The sequence below is a fragment of the Macrotis lagotis genome, chromosome 3, assembly GCF_037893015.1.
Source record: "Macrotis lagotis isolate mMagLag1 chromosome 3, bilby.v1.9.chrom.fasta, whole genome shotgun sequence".
In the NCBI taxonomy this organism is placed as follows: Eukaryota; Metazoa; Chordata; class Mammalia; order Peramelemorphia; family Peramelidae; genus Macrotis; species Macrotis lagotis.
Window position 1 is genome coordinate 195,022,012 of NC_133660.1, and position 19,976 is coordinate 195,041,987.

Below are 19,976 nucleotides of genomic sequence, written 5' to 3' on the forward strand. Positions count from 1 at the left end.
TTTTTCTTTTAATTAAGTCTATTTTTGCTACTGTCTTCTCTAAAACCATAATTGCTATCCCTGCTTTTTTATGTAAAGGGATAATTAATTTTATCTCCTCCCCACTTTTAACTCTGTTGGTTATATATTTCAAGTATGTTTCTTATAAACAACATATTGTTGGATTTTGCTTAATCCACTTTGCTAACTCCTTCCATTTTTATGGCTAGCTATATCACATTAAGTTATAATAGTTAAATGCTTATTTCTCTTTTCTATTCTCTTAAACTTTTTCTTTTCTATACTCCTCTTTTCCAGTTTATTTCAAATTATATTTCAAATTATATTTTATTTTTTCCTTTTAACCTTTTCTTCATTATCCCCTATCCAAGCTCAGAGTTTGTTTTGCTTATGATTAATCCTTCCTTAAATTTACTCTACCTCCTGTACTCACCTTCCCTCTCTTGTAACCCTTTTGAGTAGAATTTATTCCTGTATCAAACTCTGTACGTGTATTGTGCCCACATTAGACCAGTTTAGGTGAAAGTTAAGCCCAGTGAAATCCTCTCTCCCTACTCCTTCTATGTTTTCATACTAGTGCTATTTATACATCCAGAACATGTGTTAACACAATCTTTTGTCCCATTTCTCTCTAAGATAGCCTTCCAGTCCACCCTTTCTTTCTTTCTTTTTTGGAAGCAACTTCAAAATATAACAAAATAATTTACAGGTCTTCTGTCCCAATTGACTACCTGTGTGACTCCTTCTGACATTAGAATTCTGAAAGAAATCTTTTGACTCCTGCCCCTCCATTAGAATCAAATGGTTCATCCTTTTAAAATTGCTTCTGATTGTTTAAACTTGTATTTACTTTTTTTCTTGACTCCTGTATTTTTTGTTTTTTAAATATGACATTTGAAAATGCTCTGTTTCATTGATGATTCATTTTTTTCCTTATAGGATTATCCTAATTTTTTCCTGGGTGAATTTTTCTTGGTTCTGGAGCTTTATCTTCTTCTCCACTCCTTTAAAATGATGGGTGCTAAATCTTGTGCAATCCTAATTGTATTCCATCAATCAATCACTTACCCAGCAGCTACATTTGTCCTTGATAGCATGGTAGGCAGTATGGTTTAGTGAAAAGAGATATGTGACTCAGACGCAAACATCTCTGAGCTTTAATGTATTAATCTATAATATGGGGATATTAATAGTAAAAATAATTAACATGTAGGTACCTTTGTAGGTTTATAATATGCTTTACATATGTTACCTTATTTGGTTCTCTTGACAATGCTATGAAGTAGATATTATTATTCCCATTTCATAAATGAGAAAAACTTAGGATCACAGAGGTTAGATAATTTGCTTCTGGTAACATGGCTAAGAACTGTCTAAGGCAGGACTGGAACTCAACTTTGCTTGCCTTCATTGCTCCACCCCCTGCCTAATTTGTATTACCTATCTTGTAAAGTCATTGCAAGACAGATCAGGCACCAAACATTTGTTAAGGTTTTACTAGTGCCAGGCATTCATTTAGAAGTGAACTGTGATTATCATCATTTATTCCAACTCTTACCTCAAGCTGAGGTTTAAATTGATTTCCTCCTTCTGCTCTAAATGGAGATAGAACAGCTGATTTTTCTCTTCAAACTGATTATTCCTACACATCACATTGGCAATATCAGTATCAGATACTAGATCCTATACTCTACATAAACTACATGGTGAAGGCAATACACATACATATACATCTAGAGTAAATAATATCATTATCATCATCATCATTTATATACCTCAACCATGTAGTAGGCACTGTGCTAATGGCTGTACAAATACCAATCCTCACAGCAGATTATATTATCATCCCTATTTTACAGCTATAAATACAAATATAACTTTCATTTTGAATATATATATGTATATATACACACACACACATATAGATAGATAGATAAATATGTTCTTATATATTGTTGTTGTTATTTGTTCTTTGTTCTCAAAAAAGACCACGACATCAGAAAGATGACACCATGACAAGCATGTGAATTGGATTTGAGTGAGGGGGTGCTTTGAGGGCAGCTCCTCACTCAAATCCAATTCTCACTCTCTTTTGGAGCCATCTGGGTTCAAGGGGCACATATGGATCAAGACAGCTGGAGATGGCCCCAGAGGCAAAGCAATTAGGGTTAAGTGACTTGCTCAAGACCACATAGCTAGTAAGTGTCTGTGGTCAGATTTGGAGCCAGGTCCTCCTGATGCCAGGGCTGGTACTCTATCCATTGCACCTGCTAACTGCCCTAAATATGAACAATAGTAAAAAGAAGCTTACATAATTACATATAGTTATAAAACCTTTGTGATAAGTATATTATTACAAATAATATATTATTATACAAAACTATATAATAAAGCAATATAGCAATAATAGCTTAACATTTCTATAGCATTGATTATTTGCCAAGCCCTCTACTAATTATTTTACAAATATCACCTCATTTGATTATTACAACAACTTTAGGAGATAGGTGCTATTATGATCCTCATTTTAAGATAAGACAACTGAGGTAAATAAAGGTAAAGTGACTTGGCCAAGTTCCCATAACAAGTAAACAACTGAAGCTAGATTTGAATTCTGCTCTTCCTTCCTCCAGGCTTAATGCTCTATCCATAATATCAAATCTCACACACACACACACACACACACACACACACACACACACACACACACACACCCACGTGCGGGCAGCTCGGTTGCTCATTAGAGAGAGTACCTGACTTGGTGTCAGAAAGATCCACATTCAAATCCAGCTTCAGACATTTCCTAGTTGTGCAATCCTGGGCAAATCACTTAATCCTGTTTGCCTCAATTTCCTCATCTATAAAATGAGTTGGAGAAGGAAACGGCAAACCACTTCAGTATCTTCGCCAAGATAATCTCAAATGGGGCCACAAAGAGTCAGACACAACTGAAACAACTTAATAACAATAACAGAATATGTCAATGTATACATATATCACACATGTATATGTGTTTTGTGAGTATTTAATAACCTTAAAAGATAATGTGGTATATTCAATAGAGACAGTCCTGACTTAATTACTTTCTAGCTTTGTTGAAACTTAGGGTCCCAGGAAACTCTTTATGATACTAAATTGCAAAACAACTGCCAGTTTGCATTAATGAAAAGGATTTTGACCCTAGGAGTTCCTTACCTTGTGAAATCCCAAGACCTGTCCAAAAAGTAATAAAATATACTTTCCATGAGATCCAAACATCCTGATATAAAGGGAGGTAGGAAAGGAGAGAAGAGAAAGAGAGGGAGAGGGAAACCCAGGGAGAGAAATGAGAGCTAGGGAGGGACAAATAAACAGAGAATATGATAGTGGGTTGCTTGGTTAGAGGCATTTTTGTATAAGGATCTTAATATACGGTAAACTGTCTGAGGGTATTTCTTCCTCTTTCCTTCTTTGAGTAATTTTCCTAGTCCAATCTATCCTTAATGCTTTTGATGGCTCATTGTCTGTGTCCTACTCCCTAACTATAGTCATACCCCAGTGTTCTGTCCCTGTACCTCTTCTCTTTTTTTCTCTACACTATTTATTGGTGATCTCAACAGCAACAATGGGTTAAATTTTCAAACAAACATAGTATTATATTTTCTCAGATAATTCTGAGATCCAGATACCCACCCCTAATCTCTTTCCTTAACTTTAGTTCTGAATCAACAGCTATTGAATAGATTTTTATAACTGAAAGTTTGGTAGACATCTTTAACTCAACATGTCTAAAAAAAACAAATAAACCAAAAAAACCCATTCTATCTTCCTTCATACCTTTCTTCTGATCCTGTTATCTGTTGAGGCCACCACTATCCTTCTATTTGGATAGATCTATATCTTTAAAATCATCCTTAATTCCTCATAGCCCTCACCTTTCACAGTCAATCAAAGGCTGTGTTTTCTCACTTCTGCCCTCACATCTCTGGTATCTGTCTTCTCTCTATTCACTTGGGCTATTGCAGTAGATTCTGATTTGTTCTTTCTGGACATCAGGAAGATCTGAGTACAAATCTAGCCTCAAGCACCAGCTGTGTAACTCTGAGCAAGTAACAACCTCTATTTGCCTCAGTTTCTTAATTGTAAAATGAAGATAAAAATAGCACCTATGTCACAGGGTTGTTGTGATGATCAAATTAAATAATATTTGTACAAAAGTATCTACCACAGTGTTCAGCACATAGTAGATGATATATGTCTGTATATTATATATATACATTTGCATACACACACACACACACACACACACACACACACACATATATACACTAGTTTCCTTCCTATCTCTTTCCTTTCTTTTCCTCCCTCAAATGTCTTCCCATTCCAGTCCTTCCTCCATATTCTTGCCAAAAAGATATTCATAAAATATAGGTCTATGTCAATCTTTTGTTCAAAGAATTTCAATGGTTCCTTATTACTTTTTTGTCTGTTTTTTCAAGGTTGTGGGTTTAAGTGACTTGCCCAAGGTCACACAGCTAGGTAATTATTAAGTGTCTGAGGCTGAATTTAAATTCAAGTCCTCCTGATTCCAGGGTCAGTGCTCTATCCACTGCACTACCTAGCTGCCCTGGTTCCTTTTTACTTTCAAGATCAAATGCAAATCCCTTATTTTGGCATTTCAAGGCCTTCACAATCTGGCTACAATCTACCTCTCCAGTCTAATTATTCCTCATTTCCACATTCAGGAACTTGTTGGTGAAATCAAACCGTTTTGCTATTTCTTGTTGATGACCCTCATTTCTTGTCTCAGGTGTTTTGCATTGTCTGTCTCATGCCTGGAAGGCTCTGTTATCTCACCTCTGCATCTTAGAATCCCTAATTTCCTTTGAAACTCCATTTAAAGACTACCCCAACATAAAACCTCTTCTAATCTCCCTAGAGACTAGTGTCTCCCTTCCCCCCAAAAAACAGAATCTTGTATGATTTTTAATGTGCTTTCTGTACATGTACATTTTGCCTCACAAAATATAAATTCCTTTGTATTTGTATCCTCTATACATAGCAAGTATTTAATAAAATGGTTATTGTCTTTTGTATATCTCAAATTTGTGGCAAGATTTCTTTCACTGTCACACAAAGATGATAACACTATGAAATATCTAAGACACACATTCCACATTCTCCTTCAAGAAGCCATCCCTTGATGGCCACTAATGAGAAGATCAATAAGCTGGACCATTCTTCCTCCTCCAAAGCTTATATTTTGTCAGTTATAGTCCTTCAGACATTGACTTTCAGAGTTGTAAGAAATATTAGACATCTTATAGTACAATTCCTTTATTTTTACAGATCAGGGGATAGGGAAAGGGAATAAATAGTTCTATAGCATCAATGAGTGTTTTAAAAATATTATTTTAAAATTATTATTTCATTGGATCCTCTCAATAAAAGCAAACAGACTTTCCTGGGATCACACAGCATTTTAGACCAGGTATTCTCTTAGATCTTCCTGATTCCAGGTATATCATTTTATTCATAGAATATGGTTAAGTATTGTAGGAAAAGAAAAAGAGAGCAATGATAGAGAACAATCAGAAGTCTTGGAATTCTCTACAGAGAATTCTCTTTTTCTCTTTGTCTGTCTGCCTCTCTCTGCCTCTGTCTATCTTTGTCTCTCTTCTCTCTCTGTCTCTGTCTGTGTGTCTGTGTGTGTGTGTGTGTGTGTGTGTGTGTGTGTGTGTGTGTGTGTCCCACCCCCTTCCTGTGTAAATTTAAACAGGTTGTTCAGTCTCTTGGTGGGTAAAATCATAAAATATTATATGAATGTGAGAAAGACTCAATGCTTACACTAACAACTATATTATTAATCATTAGATAATTATATGAGGTTGTTGCTTCTTATCTTTATTTCTAACTGAATATATCAACCAGCTAGTGATAATAATACCTGCCTTCATTATCCAGAGCTTGGCACAGTACTTGGTCCATTTTAGCACTTAATAATTTTTTTTCATTCAATCATTTTTTTATTAAAAGATATCTTTAAGTGTGTGGTTATAGATGGCCTTGGACTAGGCACCATAACAAAAATTTCACATTATAGTTTCATATCTTCTTCAGTGTATAATCTGAGGAAAAAACCTAATGCAAACAACATAGAAATATAGAAAATTTTAAAATCTTCAATGAAAACATCGTCTTTAATATATGCAGTAAAATCTAATTTAGTTCCTATTAACTCTAGATTGGTGATCATTCTGACATAGACTGAACTGAAATTTCCCTTTATATTATCTTGGAAGAATGAAGCAAGTTAATCTGAGCAAGTTAATAGTCATTTAAAAAAAAGTTAAAGGAATATTTAGCCTAATTAAGAAAACAAAAAATTTTTGCTCACTGTTAAGAGACATTTTCAGTAGTAGCCAATTTGTATACTCAGTGCTACCAAAAATATAAAATATGATATATTAATATAAGTTAAATAAATTAAAAATATACTGAGGAAGCTAGGTGATACAGTAGCTAGAACATGGGGCCTGGAGTGAGGAAGACTCATCTTCCTGAGTTCAAATCTAGCCTCAGACACTTACTAGCTGTGTGACCCTGGACAAGTCACTTAACCCTATCTGTCTCAGTTTCTTTATCTGTAATGGAGCTGGAGAAGGAAAAGGCAATATCTTTGCCAAGAAAACCCTTAATGGGATCACGAAGAGTCAGACACAATTGAAAAACAACTGAACAACAGTACCAACAACTTTGTACATCCCATTGTGGTAAAGAGTGGAACCCGAGTTCTCAGATAAAACAGTTCTTAGTAAGTTAGAAAGACTTCAAGTATTGGCTTGGAATGGTCTGTTGTTCTCTTTTTCTGAAGACCAACAGACCATAATTCATCAAGACTTATCATGATATTGACTTGTTTGGCTACAGAATTGGCTAATTCGACTCTTGTAGGATCAGAGTAATAGTGGGGTGGTAAGTTATCTTCATTGAAAGAAATAGCACCTTCTCCATCAAACTGACTAAGGACATTGAAGTATAATAAAATGTCATTTCTCTTAAAAATATATTCTACAATATGACTTTACAATAATTCAATCAGGATCTTTACCAAGTCCTCAACCCAATTTTCATCTTGATTTTCAATATGTATTTGGTAAATAACAGGAGTAGCTAAAACATATATAGTGTATTAAGGCTTGCAAGCATCATAAATATTTTGTCTCATTTGAATCCCACAACAACCTTGTGAGGGAGGTCCTACAAGATGTTATTGCTTCCAATTTATAGATAAAAGAAACAAATTAAACCACTTGCCTATAATTACACAACTAAAAGTGATGTGGGTAGGATTTGAACCTAAGACATCTCCAAGTCATGCCTTCTAAGCTCTTGTCTTCTCTTCTTCTCACCAGAACTTAAACTGCCATGATGATGATGATGATGATGATATTGAAGACCATGACATCATGACATCAGGGAGGTGATGCCATGACAAGCACATGAACTGGATTTGAGTGAGGAGGGGCTGTGTTAAGCCTGAAGCCTTACTTTCTCCTCCAGAGGCCATCTGAATACAGTGGTCAGATATGATCATAATGATTGGAGATGGCAATCAGGATTAAGTGACTTGCCAAGGTCACACAATTAGTAGCAAGTGTCTAAGATAAGATTCAAACTTCTGTCATGTTGACTCCAAGACCAGTGTTCTGTACACTGCATCATCTAGTTATCCTCATGGATCTTAGGGTTCAGACTGATGAACTTCAGCATCTATAATAATTGACCCCACCCACCATATATTTCCTATCTCCAAAACATGTCACCTGCATTGTAGCCATTTCTTCCAAATGGAACTTGGGACCCTAAGGCTCTGGACTCAGATTGGGGGACTTTCATCTTATCTAATAAGGTCCCTGGTCCTTCATATCCATCTATCCCTAACCCAAACTGCTCTACTGGTACTCTCCTACCCCAATTTTCTTCTCAAATTGTTCTTTATGTAATGTCTTCCTCTCTTAGAATTTAGGCTCTTTGAGAAAAGAGAGAAAGAGAATCTTGCTTTGTATCTCTAGAACTCAGTCCAGAATACAGTGCCTAGAATACAGTCTTAATGAATGTTTTATTTTATGAATTAATTTATTTCTGACTTTATATCTAGCATTCTTCCCATCATGCACACTGCCTCAGATGTGTACTCATGGAGGAACAGTAGGAATCTCTTGAATAGAAAGGTTTCATGGAAGATGGGATTTAGCAGTTGTTGAATGAAAGAAGAGAGAAAATATTGGGAACCTGCAAAAGGAGGTTATTAGAAGCCAACTTGGAGAAGATCATCACTGGATATGAATTCAAAAGCACTGGTCAAAGGCTAGCTCAATTACTAATTACATATGCAGTTTTGAAGCAGTCACTTCTCTCCAAGATTGTTTCTTCACTTATGAAAGTGTGATGAAATTGGATTAGATGATCATTAAGGTTTTTTTCTATTGAAATCCTGTGATCTTTAGATGCATAGGGACAGGCTGACCAGACAAATGAAGCATTAAATGTATTTTGGGGAGATTAGAGGGGAAATTCTAGAAAGTTTTCTGGCAACCAGAGCTCTTATTTTGAAAAATGCTCTAGACTCCCTGGAAGAGACTTTTTTTTATTTCAGATTTCCAGTGGGCCAGATTGGCAAAGTCCCAGAAAGACCTCAAGGGTAATATTTTAGGGTGTTTCAGTTTACAAGGATGATGGAAATTGGCAGAACTCTTTGCTGGACTTTGTATAACACCTACCCATTGTATTCATGAGTCTTGCTAGTGTGATTTTAAACACCCATAAAATCAAGTCTTATTGATTGGAAAAACATAATAGCTTCTTGGAATAGGTCCTTGTTTCTGTGCAAATCAAGTATACACAATGTTCTAGCTATAGACAATTGACCCAGGAGTCCTTTGGGGATGATACAGGATAAAACATAAACATGTCTATAGAGCTTCTTTAAATGAAACATTATTGCCTATAAGTTATGACAATCTTTCAGACTTTTCTAATTCTGGCAAAGGAGCTATTAGCTGTGTCCAAGATCAAATTAATATTATCTTTGAGAGGTAGAGAGATGCTTGTGGGTTTTTCCTCCTGCAATTTCTTTGAGATTTATTTCCTTTTATAATGATTGTTACTTAATTGACTTGCACATATTATATTATGAGCTCTTTGAGAGCACAGCCTGGTTTTGGATTTGTTTACCTGGGTTTTTTGTTTTGTTTTTGCTTGTCTTTGTATCCCAGAGCACATAGTAGGTACTAAAGTGAGTTGACTGACTATAAGCAGAGGCCATAGTTGATATGCACAAATGTTACTAAATTGAAGAACAAAGAAGAGACAGCATTGAGTACCACTACGTCAGAAGACATGGGTTCAAGTCCCACTTCTGACTCTTACCATTTGCATGACCTTTGGCAAGTCAGTTAGTTTCCCAGAATTCTAGGTTCCTCATTTATAAAATGAAGGGGTTGACCCTGATGGCTCTTGTGATCCTTTCCTTTTCTAGATTTATAATGTTATGACTGAATTTCCACCTAATATTCAGTAAAATAGTGTGATGGAAGGATCATTACTATATACTAAGTTTAAAGCTACACCAAATTCTCCTTCATAAGAATTAAGTCCTAACTGGTTTATAAATGGAGATAAATGGAGTAGATAAAGTGATTTGAAGTCAGTAGATTTGGGTTCAAACTTTATCTTTGATAATTACTAGTTATGCAAGCATAGACATGTTATCTAAAGTTTTTTAGGTCTCAGTTTCCCCCTTCTATAAAATGTGGGTTACCCCAGTGGTGCCTAATCTGAAGGTCTATTAGGAAGTTTAAATGAAATTATATATACAAATGCAAATACACACACACACACACATATGTATGCATACATTCATTTAGGGTCAGGAAGACTCATCTTTGTGAGTTCAACTAAGGCCTCAGACACTTAATAACTTTGAGACCCTTGATAAGTCATTTAACTCTATTTGCCTTAGTTCTTCATCTGTAAAATGAGCTAAAGAAGGCTCTTGTAACCACTCCACTGTCTCTGCCACGATCTCAAATGAGGTCAAAAAGTTAAACATGACTGAAAAAAACAAATGAACAACAAGAACACACACATACATAAATACATACATACACAAATATATATATATGTATAAAGCAATTTATGAACTTTAAAATGCTATGTAAATACCATTTTATTATTATTATTTTATTGTTGCTTTCTCACAATTATCTCCAAGTGAGTTATGCAATTCATGTATCATTACTTTTATGTTACACATAAAGAAATGGGGTGAAATGACCATGGCCACATAGCTAGTAAGGGATAAGGATAAGACCTGAACCCATATCTTTTGACGTGAAGCTACTATGCCAGGCTTTCAAAGAATGCCCCATCCATGGAAAGTAAGAGAGACATAAATTGTTGTACTTGGATTGATGGTGGGAAGAGGGATCAGAGACCATGATTAAATGTCCCCAATGTAATATGACAGGTAAACTTTCAGCTTCCCCCCCCCCCCCCCCGCCCAGAGTTTATGACAGACAAAACAAGAGTACACAGAGAAAGAGAGAACCTGCAAAAACCTAATTCTCATTAGCCTTATGGAATTAAATTGATTTCATTTGACTTTACTCAAAGTTTTCTTTCATGTTACCAAAAATACTAAGATATCAGCAAGTCTTTTCAGGAAAAAGTAAAAAAGCAGGTATATATTTATGAATGGAAATCAATTGAGCCAACATTTACTAATCACCCACTAAATGCCTGCAAGCATTGTACTAGGAGAGATTCTGAATAAAAACAAAATACTCCCTGTCTTCAAGAAGCTTACCTTCTACCAGAATGATGCAATAAATGAACAGAGAAGTAAATGTGAGAAAATCTAGAGAAGAGAGAACTTAATGACTCAAAGAGCCAGTAAGGCATCATGCTGATGCTTTCACTTGAGCTAAGTCAAAGGAAAGTTAAAAATTGATTCCAATATACAAATGTAAAAAGGAACAGGATGGACAGACTAGACAAAGATACAGAGAGAAGAGATGTCAAATTTGATGAACAACTTGGTAGATAGGTTTGGCTAGAATGCAGAGTTCAGGAATGCAGGTAGTCTAAAATAAAACTGGAAAGATAGGAGGGGGCAGATTGATGAGATGTTTAAATGCCAGGCTATGTAAGTTTGTATTTTATTTTTGAGGCAAAGAAAAGGTGACAACCCATTATACTTATACAAATGAATCAGGAACAAAAACATCTGCCTCTGACTCTATCCCATATACAATTTTAAATATAACTGAAAGTCAAAGAAGAGGGTCTTGACTCTAAGTAATTTAATTAAGGGTCATATTTCTGGTCTTCATTCTCTTCAGCTGTAAAATGAGAAGAATGGACCAGATGAGTGGTTTTTCAAAGTCTGGTCCTCAAACTCTTAGGTGTCTCAAGAAGTCTGCAAGGGGTCCTCAAGGTGCAATCTATTTTCAAAATTACATTAAAATATTATTTATTTCATTTTCAACTACATAAAGTGTGATCCAAATCTTCATATATACTTCAACCAAAACAACAGATTACAACAGACTGAATGCAGAACAGATATGAGAATCTTATGGTCTATTTAGCCAAACATTAAAAAGATTTGCAAAAGTTATGTAAAACGATGGCACACTTTCTCATAAGCTTTTGTGTTTTTTTATTAAAAATATTATCTAAATATATAATAGATGAATTGTCATTTTAATAAATTAATATATATTATAAAATTTACCAGTTTTATTTTTTAATATGATAGTGATATTTTGTTGTTGTCCAATCATTTTGGTTATGTCCAGCTCTTCGTGACTCCATTTGGTATTTTCCTGGCAAAGATGCTGGAATGGTTTGCCATTTCCTTCTGCAGTTCATTTTATAGATGAGGAAATGAGGCAAAAAGGATAAGTGACTTTGAACTGAGGTATTCATGATTCCAGGCATGGCACTTTATTAAAGTTATAACTTACATTAATAAAAACTTGTTCCAAATAATTTTTAAAAGTGTAAAGTAATCTTGAGACCAAAAAGTTTGAGAAATGCTGGATTATCTCTCCTTTTGCTTAAACCTCTAGTATTTATCAATAATTTTAATTGCATATCAAGGAAAAATAGACACTAAAGGGTTAAGAATGAATATAGATGTCAATCTGAGTCCATAAGACAAAGGTGAAACTTGGTTTTTCCAGGCAAAATGAATGGAGCATAAAGATAGCAAGAAAAATCTGTGACTGTCTATTTGTCAAAAGACCTCCTACCATCTTTTTTTTTTTTTTGCAAGACAATGAGGTTAAATGACTTGCCCAGAGTCACACAGCTAGGTAATTATTAAGTGTCTGAAGTCAAATTTGAACTCAGGTCCTCCTGATTTCAGGGCCAGTGTTCTACCCACTGCACCACCTAGCTGCCCTACCTCCTACCATCTTGAAGTCAAATCTCAAAGAGAAGACCACAGAACATTAGTATCTTCACAATTCCAATCTTACCCTACATCTTTGGAAAAATACAAATGCATAACACATTTAGAAAGTATCCAAAATAAAACATGTACAGTATGAATGAATAATACAAGGTCTATCGCCCACAAGCAACTATAAAAAAATTTACACTTCTGGTCAAAAAGGAGAAAGAAGATTCATAGATGTTTTTTAAAGCACTTGCTAAACAGATTAAAAACTTATAGAAATACTTATGGAGGAAACAGGTATTCACAGAACAATAGTAAAGACTAACCATGCACACTGGACTTTTTGAATATTATCAAAAATTATTTGCCTTCTGTTGGAGCCTATGAAAGACTAACATCTAAGAGTGAAATCCAATGGCCCTTCATGAGTCACATCCACATGAATTCAATCAAAAATATGCCAAAAAGAAGCACTAAGCAAATGACTAATTGCATGGATTTTTTTTATAGAAGTAGAAAGGTTTTTTATAGCAATACAAGACCATATAATTTCTCACAGAAATTACAAATTTAATGCTTAAGGATTCAGGATTTAATGTAGATGATCAATGCTGATGTTCAATGTCCAATGAAGACAACGCAGAACAAAAATGTTTAACATATGGCTACAAGTTGCAAAAATTTAGCACCTACCAAATCCTTAGAAAGATATAATCTCAGGGAGGCAGCTAGGTGGTGCAATGGATAGAGTACTGGCCCTGGAGTCAGGGAGGACTTGAGTTCAAGTCCACCTCAGACACTTATTACTAGCTATATGAACTTGGGCAAATCTCAACCCCATTGATTTCCAAGGGAAAAAAATTACATACCAAGAACTTTCTATCCCCTCATAAATTGATCAGTCATGCAACAAATGCAAACACCAAAATATCATTGATGATTGAAGAAATGAATATTACAATGAGACCTAACAAAACTGCTGCCCATGGAGATAATATTGGCCATAAAAAATGTTAATGGGCATTTTTATTTGATGTCACCAAAGTAAATATTACTCATAATTTCTCAATTACATGGACTAAAAAGTTTTCCGAATTTAGAGACCTCACAGAAGAAATAAAAACCATGAAAAACAATGAATGACTTTTCATCCTGTCTGCTGTTATAATTATCCTGAAGTTACTTTCAATGAGCCTTCAGAAGATGAAACTGCATTTCAAAATTTTTATGCAATTACTAAAAATAGTCATTTTTCTCTACCTGTTCAATAGTCCATAACATATTAAATATGAAATGATAATAACATGGCAGAGACTTGCCAGGAGACCATTTCTATCTGGGCGTCTAAGTGGCACCATGGGCCAGACTTGGAGTCAGGAAAACCTGAGTTCAAATCTGTTCTCAGACACTTACTAGTTATGTGACCCTGGGCAAGTCATTTAGCCTTGTTTGCTCAGATTCCTCATCTTTAAAATGAGTTGGAATAAGGAATGGCAAACAACTCCAGTATCTTTGTCAAAGAAGATCCCACAGGATCACAAAGAGTCGAACACAAGTGAAAAACATCTGAACAATAATATAATTTCTATATGAACTTCATCAAAAGAATGAGAAGACCAAAGCAATGACAATAATAACATTCCATAATAACCAATATTAATTAATTGCCTGCTGTGTGCTTGTCATTCTGCTAGATTTATATAAATGATAGATAAGACATGATTCTTGCCCTAACAGAGATTGCAATCTAGTAGAGAGATGAGGCACAATTGCAGATATTTATAATACACTATTTTTTTTGTTTTTTGTTTTTGCAAGGTAATAGGGTTAAGTAGCTTGCCCAAGGTCACACAGCTAGGTAATTATTAAGTGTCTGTGGTCACATTTGAACCCAGGTTCTCCTGACTCCAAGGCTGGTGCTCTATCCACTGTACCACCTAGCTGCCTCTCTTCTAATACACTATTATTTGATAATAACATTAGAGAGTTGCAGAATAAAGTGTTATATGAAATATAAATTGGAAGTTCATTATAAGGGAGAGACAAGGATTAGACAAATCTTCTTGGATTAGCATAGATGGACTTTGAAGAATTAGAAGAAATTCTACAAATACAATAGAGGATGGAGAAGTAAATTAATGGCACAGCAAAAATCATTAGAAAGGCACAGATAAGACAACTTAGGATGGTTTTGAGAACACAAGAGTAATCCATTTGGGGGTGGCTAGGTGGTGCAGTGGCCCTGGAGTCAGGAGTACCTGGGTTCAAATCCAGTCTCAGACACTTAATAATTACCTAGCTGTGTGGCCTTGGGCAAACCACTTAACCCCATCTGCCTTGCAAAAACCTAAAAAAAAAAAAGAGTAATTCATTTGACTTTCATGAATAGTGCCAAATTGTAAAAGACTTTTTCTACTGACTCTAATCAGTCAATCAATAAGCATTGACAAGTGTCTATTTTGTTTACAAAAAGGAACAAAAGGAGCAGCTAGGTGGCACAGTAAATAGAGCACAGGCCTTGGAGTCAAGAGGACCTGAGTTCACATTTGACCTCAAACACTTAATAATTACCTGTGTGACCTTTTTTTGTGTGTTATTTTTTTTTTTTTTTGCAAAGCAGTGGGGTTAATCTCATTGCCTTGCAAAAAGGGTGCCCTGGAGGAGTTTACAATCTATTGAGGGAGACAACAAGCAAACAACCATGGGCAAACAGGCTATATAACATAAACAGGAGATAACAATAGGAAGACACTAGAATTAAAAAGAGTTGGGAAAGGTTTTCTATAAAAGATAAAAATTTAGTTGGAAGCTAGGAGGCAGATATGAGTCAATTGTATTAGGAAGTCACAAAAGATTTTTGATCAGAAGAGAAATATAGCTAGATCAATGCATAAAAAGACTTTATTCTGCCAGTAGAATGACTGGAGAAGGGTCAGAGAATGAAAATAAGAAACTATTGCAATAATCCAAGTAAGTGGTAATGAAGGGCTGTTGTAGGATAATGACTGTAAAAAGAGTAATGCATGTAAGAGGTACCATAGAGGTGGAAAATAAGGTCTTTGTAACTGATATGGTATGAAGAGAGAGGAAAAAATAGTGGGGGGGGGGGGGCGGGAGGCTAGAGGTACCGGATAGAAATAATGAAGTCAGGAGTACCAGGTTTAGTTGGAAAAATAAGTTTTAGACACAATGAGTTTGAGTTGCTCATGAGGCATTCAGGTAGAGACATCCCATAGGTAGTTTGAAATATAGGTTTAGACCTGAATTTAATTCAACAAATATTTATTGGGTCTACCTACATGCATACAAAGACAAAAATGAAACAGGATTGGCCCTCAAAGAATTTACATTCTGATAGGAACTAGTGTGAAAGTTTGAAAGTGGAGATTGAGATTTAGGAGTTATCTATATGGAAGTAGGCGTTAAAGCTGTGAAAATGAGATTACTGGTGCAGACCATTACTGGTGCCATCATTTGTGACTCTGAGTATGTTTACTAGTTCCATTCCACACTCCAGTACTCTGAGGGGGTCTTTGCAGTAAATGAGGGAATGAAGCTAGAAACAGTAGCCGAGACGGTCATGGGAGGAGAAAGAAGCAAAATTTATATAACCTATGAATGAGTAACTAGGTGGCACAGTGAATAAAGTACTAGCCTGACTTCAGAGGACCAGAGTTCAAATTTGACCTCAGACATTGGTTTTGTGACTCTTTGCAAGTTACTTAATCCTGTTTATCTCGGTTTTCTCATCTGCAAAATGAGCTGGAGAAGGAATTGGCAAAATAATTCCAGTATCTTTACCAAGAAAACTCCTTATGGAATCATGAAGAATCAGACATGACTGCAATAACTCAACATTAACAACAAATTCACCACCTACATCACAAGGTTATTGTAAGGATAAGTGAATTAATATTTGTAAAGTACTTAGCACAATGCTTGGCAAGAACTATATAAATACTTATTCCCTCTCTTTCTCATCTGTATATAGCTTCACCCACAGCTTTGACAGAGTGAGAAAAGTCCTGGACTATGTTTTAAGTGACCTCCAATCTATAACAGACTGCTACAAACTTCCTGAGTGAATGTACAGAAGTGGCTTAACTTCTCCAGTCCATGTTTACATTATCTATAAAAGGAAAGAGTTGGGCAAGATAGTGTCCAAAATCTCTTCCAGCTCTAAGCATCAGTGGCCTAAATCCAACATTGCTGTTTCTAATTCAAAATTCCATCCCTATCCCTAATAGAATATTGGATTTTTATAGCTTATCCTCTTGCAACTTTCTTTGCTCTCATTTAAGACATCCCTTCTCCAATAAGATTGTTATCTTTGCATCTTTTAGAATTCATTCAATTTTCTGATCTCACGAACTTAAGAATGCTCCAGTTTCCTAAATGGTCCAGCCTTTCTTGGATGATATGAGATCAAGCACAAGTGGTCATAAGTTTTGGAGACCAAAAGGATCTCAGAGATCATCTAATACTGATGAGGAAACTGAGGTTGAGGAAACAGCCTATTTTGTAGAATCCACTTGGGTTCATAGCCTTCACTGAAAAATTACTGCAGCAGTTCAAGTTGGCATAGATCCAGGGACCAAAAGAAAGTTGGACCAGTCTCAAAGACTGAAGTGGGAAAGGAACAAAGGGAGAGGGAGGAGGAGAGAGAAGGAAGTAAAGAAGAAAAGGAAAAACTAACAGTTCTTGATATCTTTTGTTTACTGGTCCTGGCTATTAGTATATGAATGGACCTCAGTTTCTTCATTTGCAAGTTAAAGGGACTGGACTAGATTTCCTTGAAAGTCTATATATATATATATATATACATATATACATATAAATCAGGCATATGATAATATAACTCATATAATTCTATTATTCACTAAGACAATATCAATAGAAATTATTTCACTGGGCTGAGGAATATTTTGCACATCTAGAAAATTTTTGCATCTATTTATATCTGTTGCACCAACCTACAGGTCCTATTTTTTTCCTTAGTTTTGAAAATCCACGGTTCCTACCTTCCAGATGCTGCATTTAGCCAGATTAACCCATGGCTAATTAGTGGCAGCTCACTGGATTCAAACAAATGGGTCTCCATTATGTTTTTGACCTCTCTATTCAAGCAAGAGGGATTGGTTCAGATCTCCTGCCTTTGTTATCAGATGATTAACTGGTGGAATATGATGGCAATTTGGCTGTGTGCTCTCTCTTGAAGGAGAGAGCATTACTCTGGGAAATCTCTCAGGCACAAATTCTATTCTTGGTCAAGGCAGCAGAGAAGGAATAGACTTCTCTGCAGGGGTGTTTTTCCAGTTGGGATTGCCCCTCCCCAGAATGCCCTGTGCCTTCTGGGTCTCAGCAGGAGTCCCAGGTGCAGCTCCCACATAGAATTGATTTCCATAGAGTGCCTTACCTTTTAAAGGCCCCATTTAGAAATCTGCTACCCACAACTTACCTCACTCTCAGGAGCCAGACAGAAAGAAGTGGGCAGCTACAGGACTTAAGGAAACATCTGTCTGACACTGTGCAAGCAGGGATTAGGGGATGGAGGAAGCTTAATTATGTCATTCGCTTTCACAGAAAATGTGTGCTAAGGAGAGGAAAAGATTAAGCCAACTGAAAAAAATCTCCCAGCAGTTCCCTAAAAGGTGGCTGCAAAACGATTGCTCTATCTTGCATCTCACCAGCTTCCCATAAGCCTCAGGGCAGCAGGAGAAGTCTACCAGACCCCACTTTGTTTTGAGTTGTGGTTTTTCAGAAAGGTTTTTGAGCTGGTTCAGGCCATTTTAAAAAGAAGAAAGAAAGGGGAAGAATAAACTCTAATGGTAGGTTGGTGCAAAAGATATAAATCATTAGAGAAATCAACTGATATCCAGAGGAAAATGGAGAGCTAATTTTCCTTCAGGTTTACATATTTGGGTAAATACAATAGGTGAAAAAAGTGACAATGATACCCAGAACTCAGCATAGAGAAGTGGCCCCAGCTCCCAAACTTTCTCTTTTTCATTTTCCTGAACATTTACTTATGTTCCTAGGGGCTGTCTAGCATGCAGAAAAAAGGCACAGACTTCAAGATCATTTATCATTTCTCTCTCCCATGTACCACTTCACTTCCCAAATATCTCCAAACCTGAACTCAAAACAGAAAGGACAAGCTTTTGTCTCTCTGTCCTATGAATTGAACTTGGCTATGAACTTCTACCAAAGATTTTCGTACTTCTGAAGAATGATTCTGAAAGGGAATTTCTTTCCTTTCATCCAGAACATCTTAAAGTCTGCCCAAATAACAATACATTAAACAAATGGACTCTTGTTCCCTGACATACCTGGATTAGAAAACAGGGTTTCATATAGGAACAATATATTGTCTACCAATTCTAAAAGACTTGTGATGGAAAATAACATCTATTTCTAGAGAAGGAATTGTGGAGTTTAAATGCAGACCAAAGTTTACTATCTTCAGTTTTTAAAAGTGTCTTAGCATAATTTTTCTCTCTCTAATATTTTTTCCATTTCAATTTGATTCCTCTTTCACAACATGATTAGTATGGATCTATGTTTAGCATGGTTATACAAGTATAACCTGTATTAGATTGGTTTCTGTCCAGGGAAGAGGTGAGGAAAGGGAAGGAGGGAGAAAAAATGTAAAACTCAAAATCTAGTCAAAAAAATGATTGTTGAAAATTGTTGCATGTAGTATAAGTAACAAATATATTCATAAACATATAGACACATATACATATACATATATAGGTATACACATACACACACACACACAAACATATTTTGACCATCTTTTCGTCCCTAGAAATGCTGTTGATCATTGAAAAGCAAATCACTTTTTCCCATAAGAAAAATAGTATAATTGGTTGTTCTCCTGACCAAGAGTTGACATCAAATAAATCACAAACAAGACCAGCACTGTCATAAATGCAAATAATTAACAAGAAAACTGTCATTTTTTCTTTTGTATTTCAGTTATTTCCAGATATGTCTCCCCACTGCCACTGTACAATAAGCACTCTTTGGTTAGAAAAAAAAATAGATAACAAAAACAGTTGACCCAATGACTTCTCAGTCATTTCCACATCCTCCTGCTTTTGTCTAAACCCCACTTCCTCCTGCTCTGATAGGTAAGTTTTCATTTTATTTGATCAAGTACCTGGTCATCTTCCACAGCATTTTCCAGGCTACTGTTCCTAGTATTGTTTTCTCCTAGTATAATGTAAGCTCCCTCTCTGAAGGCAGAGATTGTCTGGTTTGTGTTTTTATATCCAGTGCTCAGCATAGTGTCTTCATTAATGTTCCATCTATCTAGACCACACCCAAGACTATTCAAGAACATTCTTTCCCTGAAGTTCTTGGACTCTCTATCAAAAAGTACATTGTGTCATCTTTTGTTTGGGGCTAAGATCAACAATCAGATATAATCAGAATTCATCTTCAGTTTAATTGAGGTTTTTGTTCCTTATACAAATTGTTTTTCTGAGTCTGACTCACTTCACTCTGCAGCAGTTCCTGTTTG

General features: G+C 35.6%; 1 protein-coding gene across 1 annotated transcript in view; it reads right to left on the reverse strand.

Annotated features, from left to right (window-relative positions):
• Positions 1-19,676, reverse strand: part of SOD3 (superoxide dismutase 3) — a 69,062-nt gene extending 49,386 nt beyond the window's left edge. The window contains exon 1 of the mRNA XM_074229694.1: positions 19,614-19,676. Within this exon, the coding sequence (XP_074085795.1) occupies positions 19,614-19,633 (20 nt within the window). The 5' untranslated portion in view covers positions 19,634-19,676. The remainder of the gene's footprint in view (positions 1-19,613) is intronic.
• Positions 19,677-19,976: the final 300 nt, after the last annotated feature.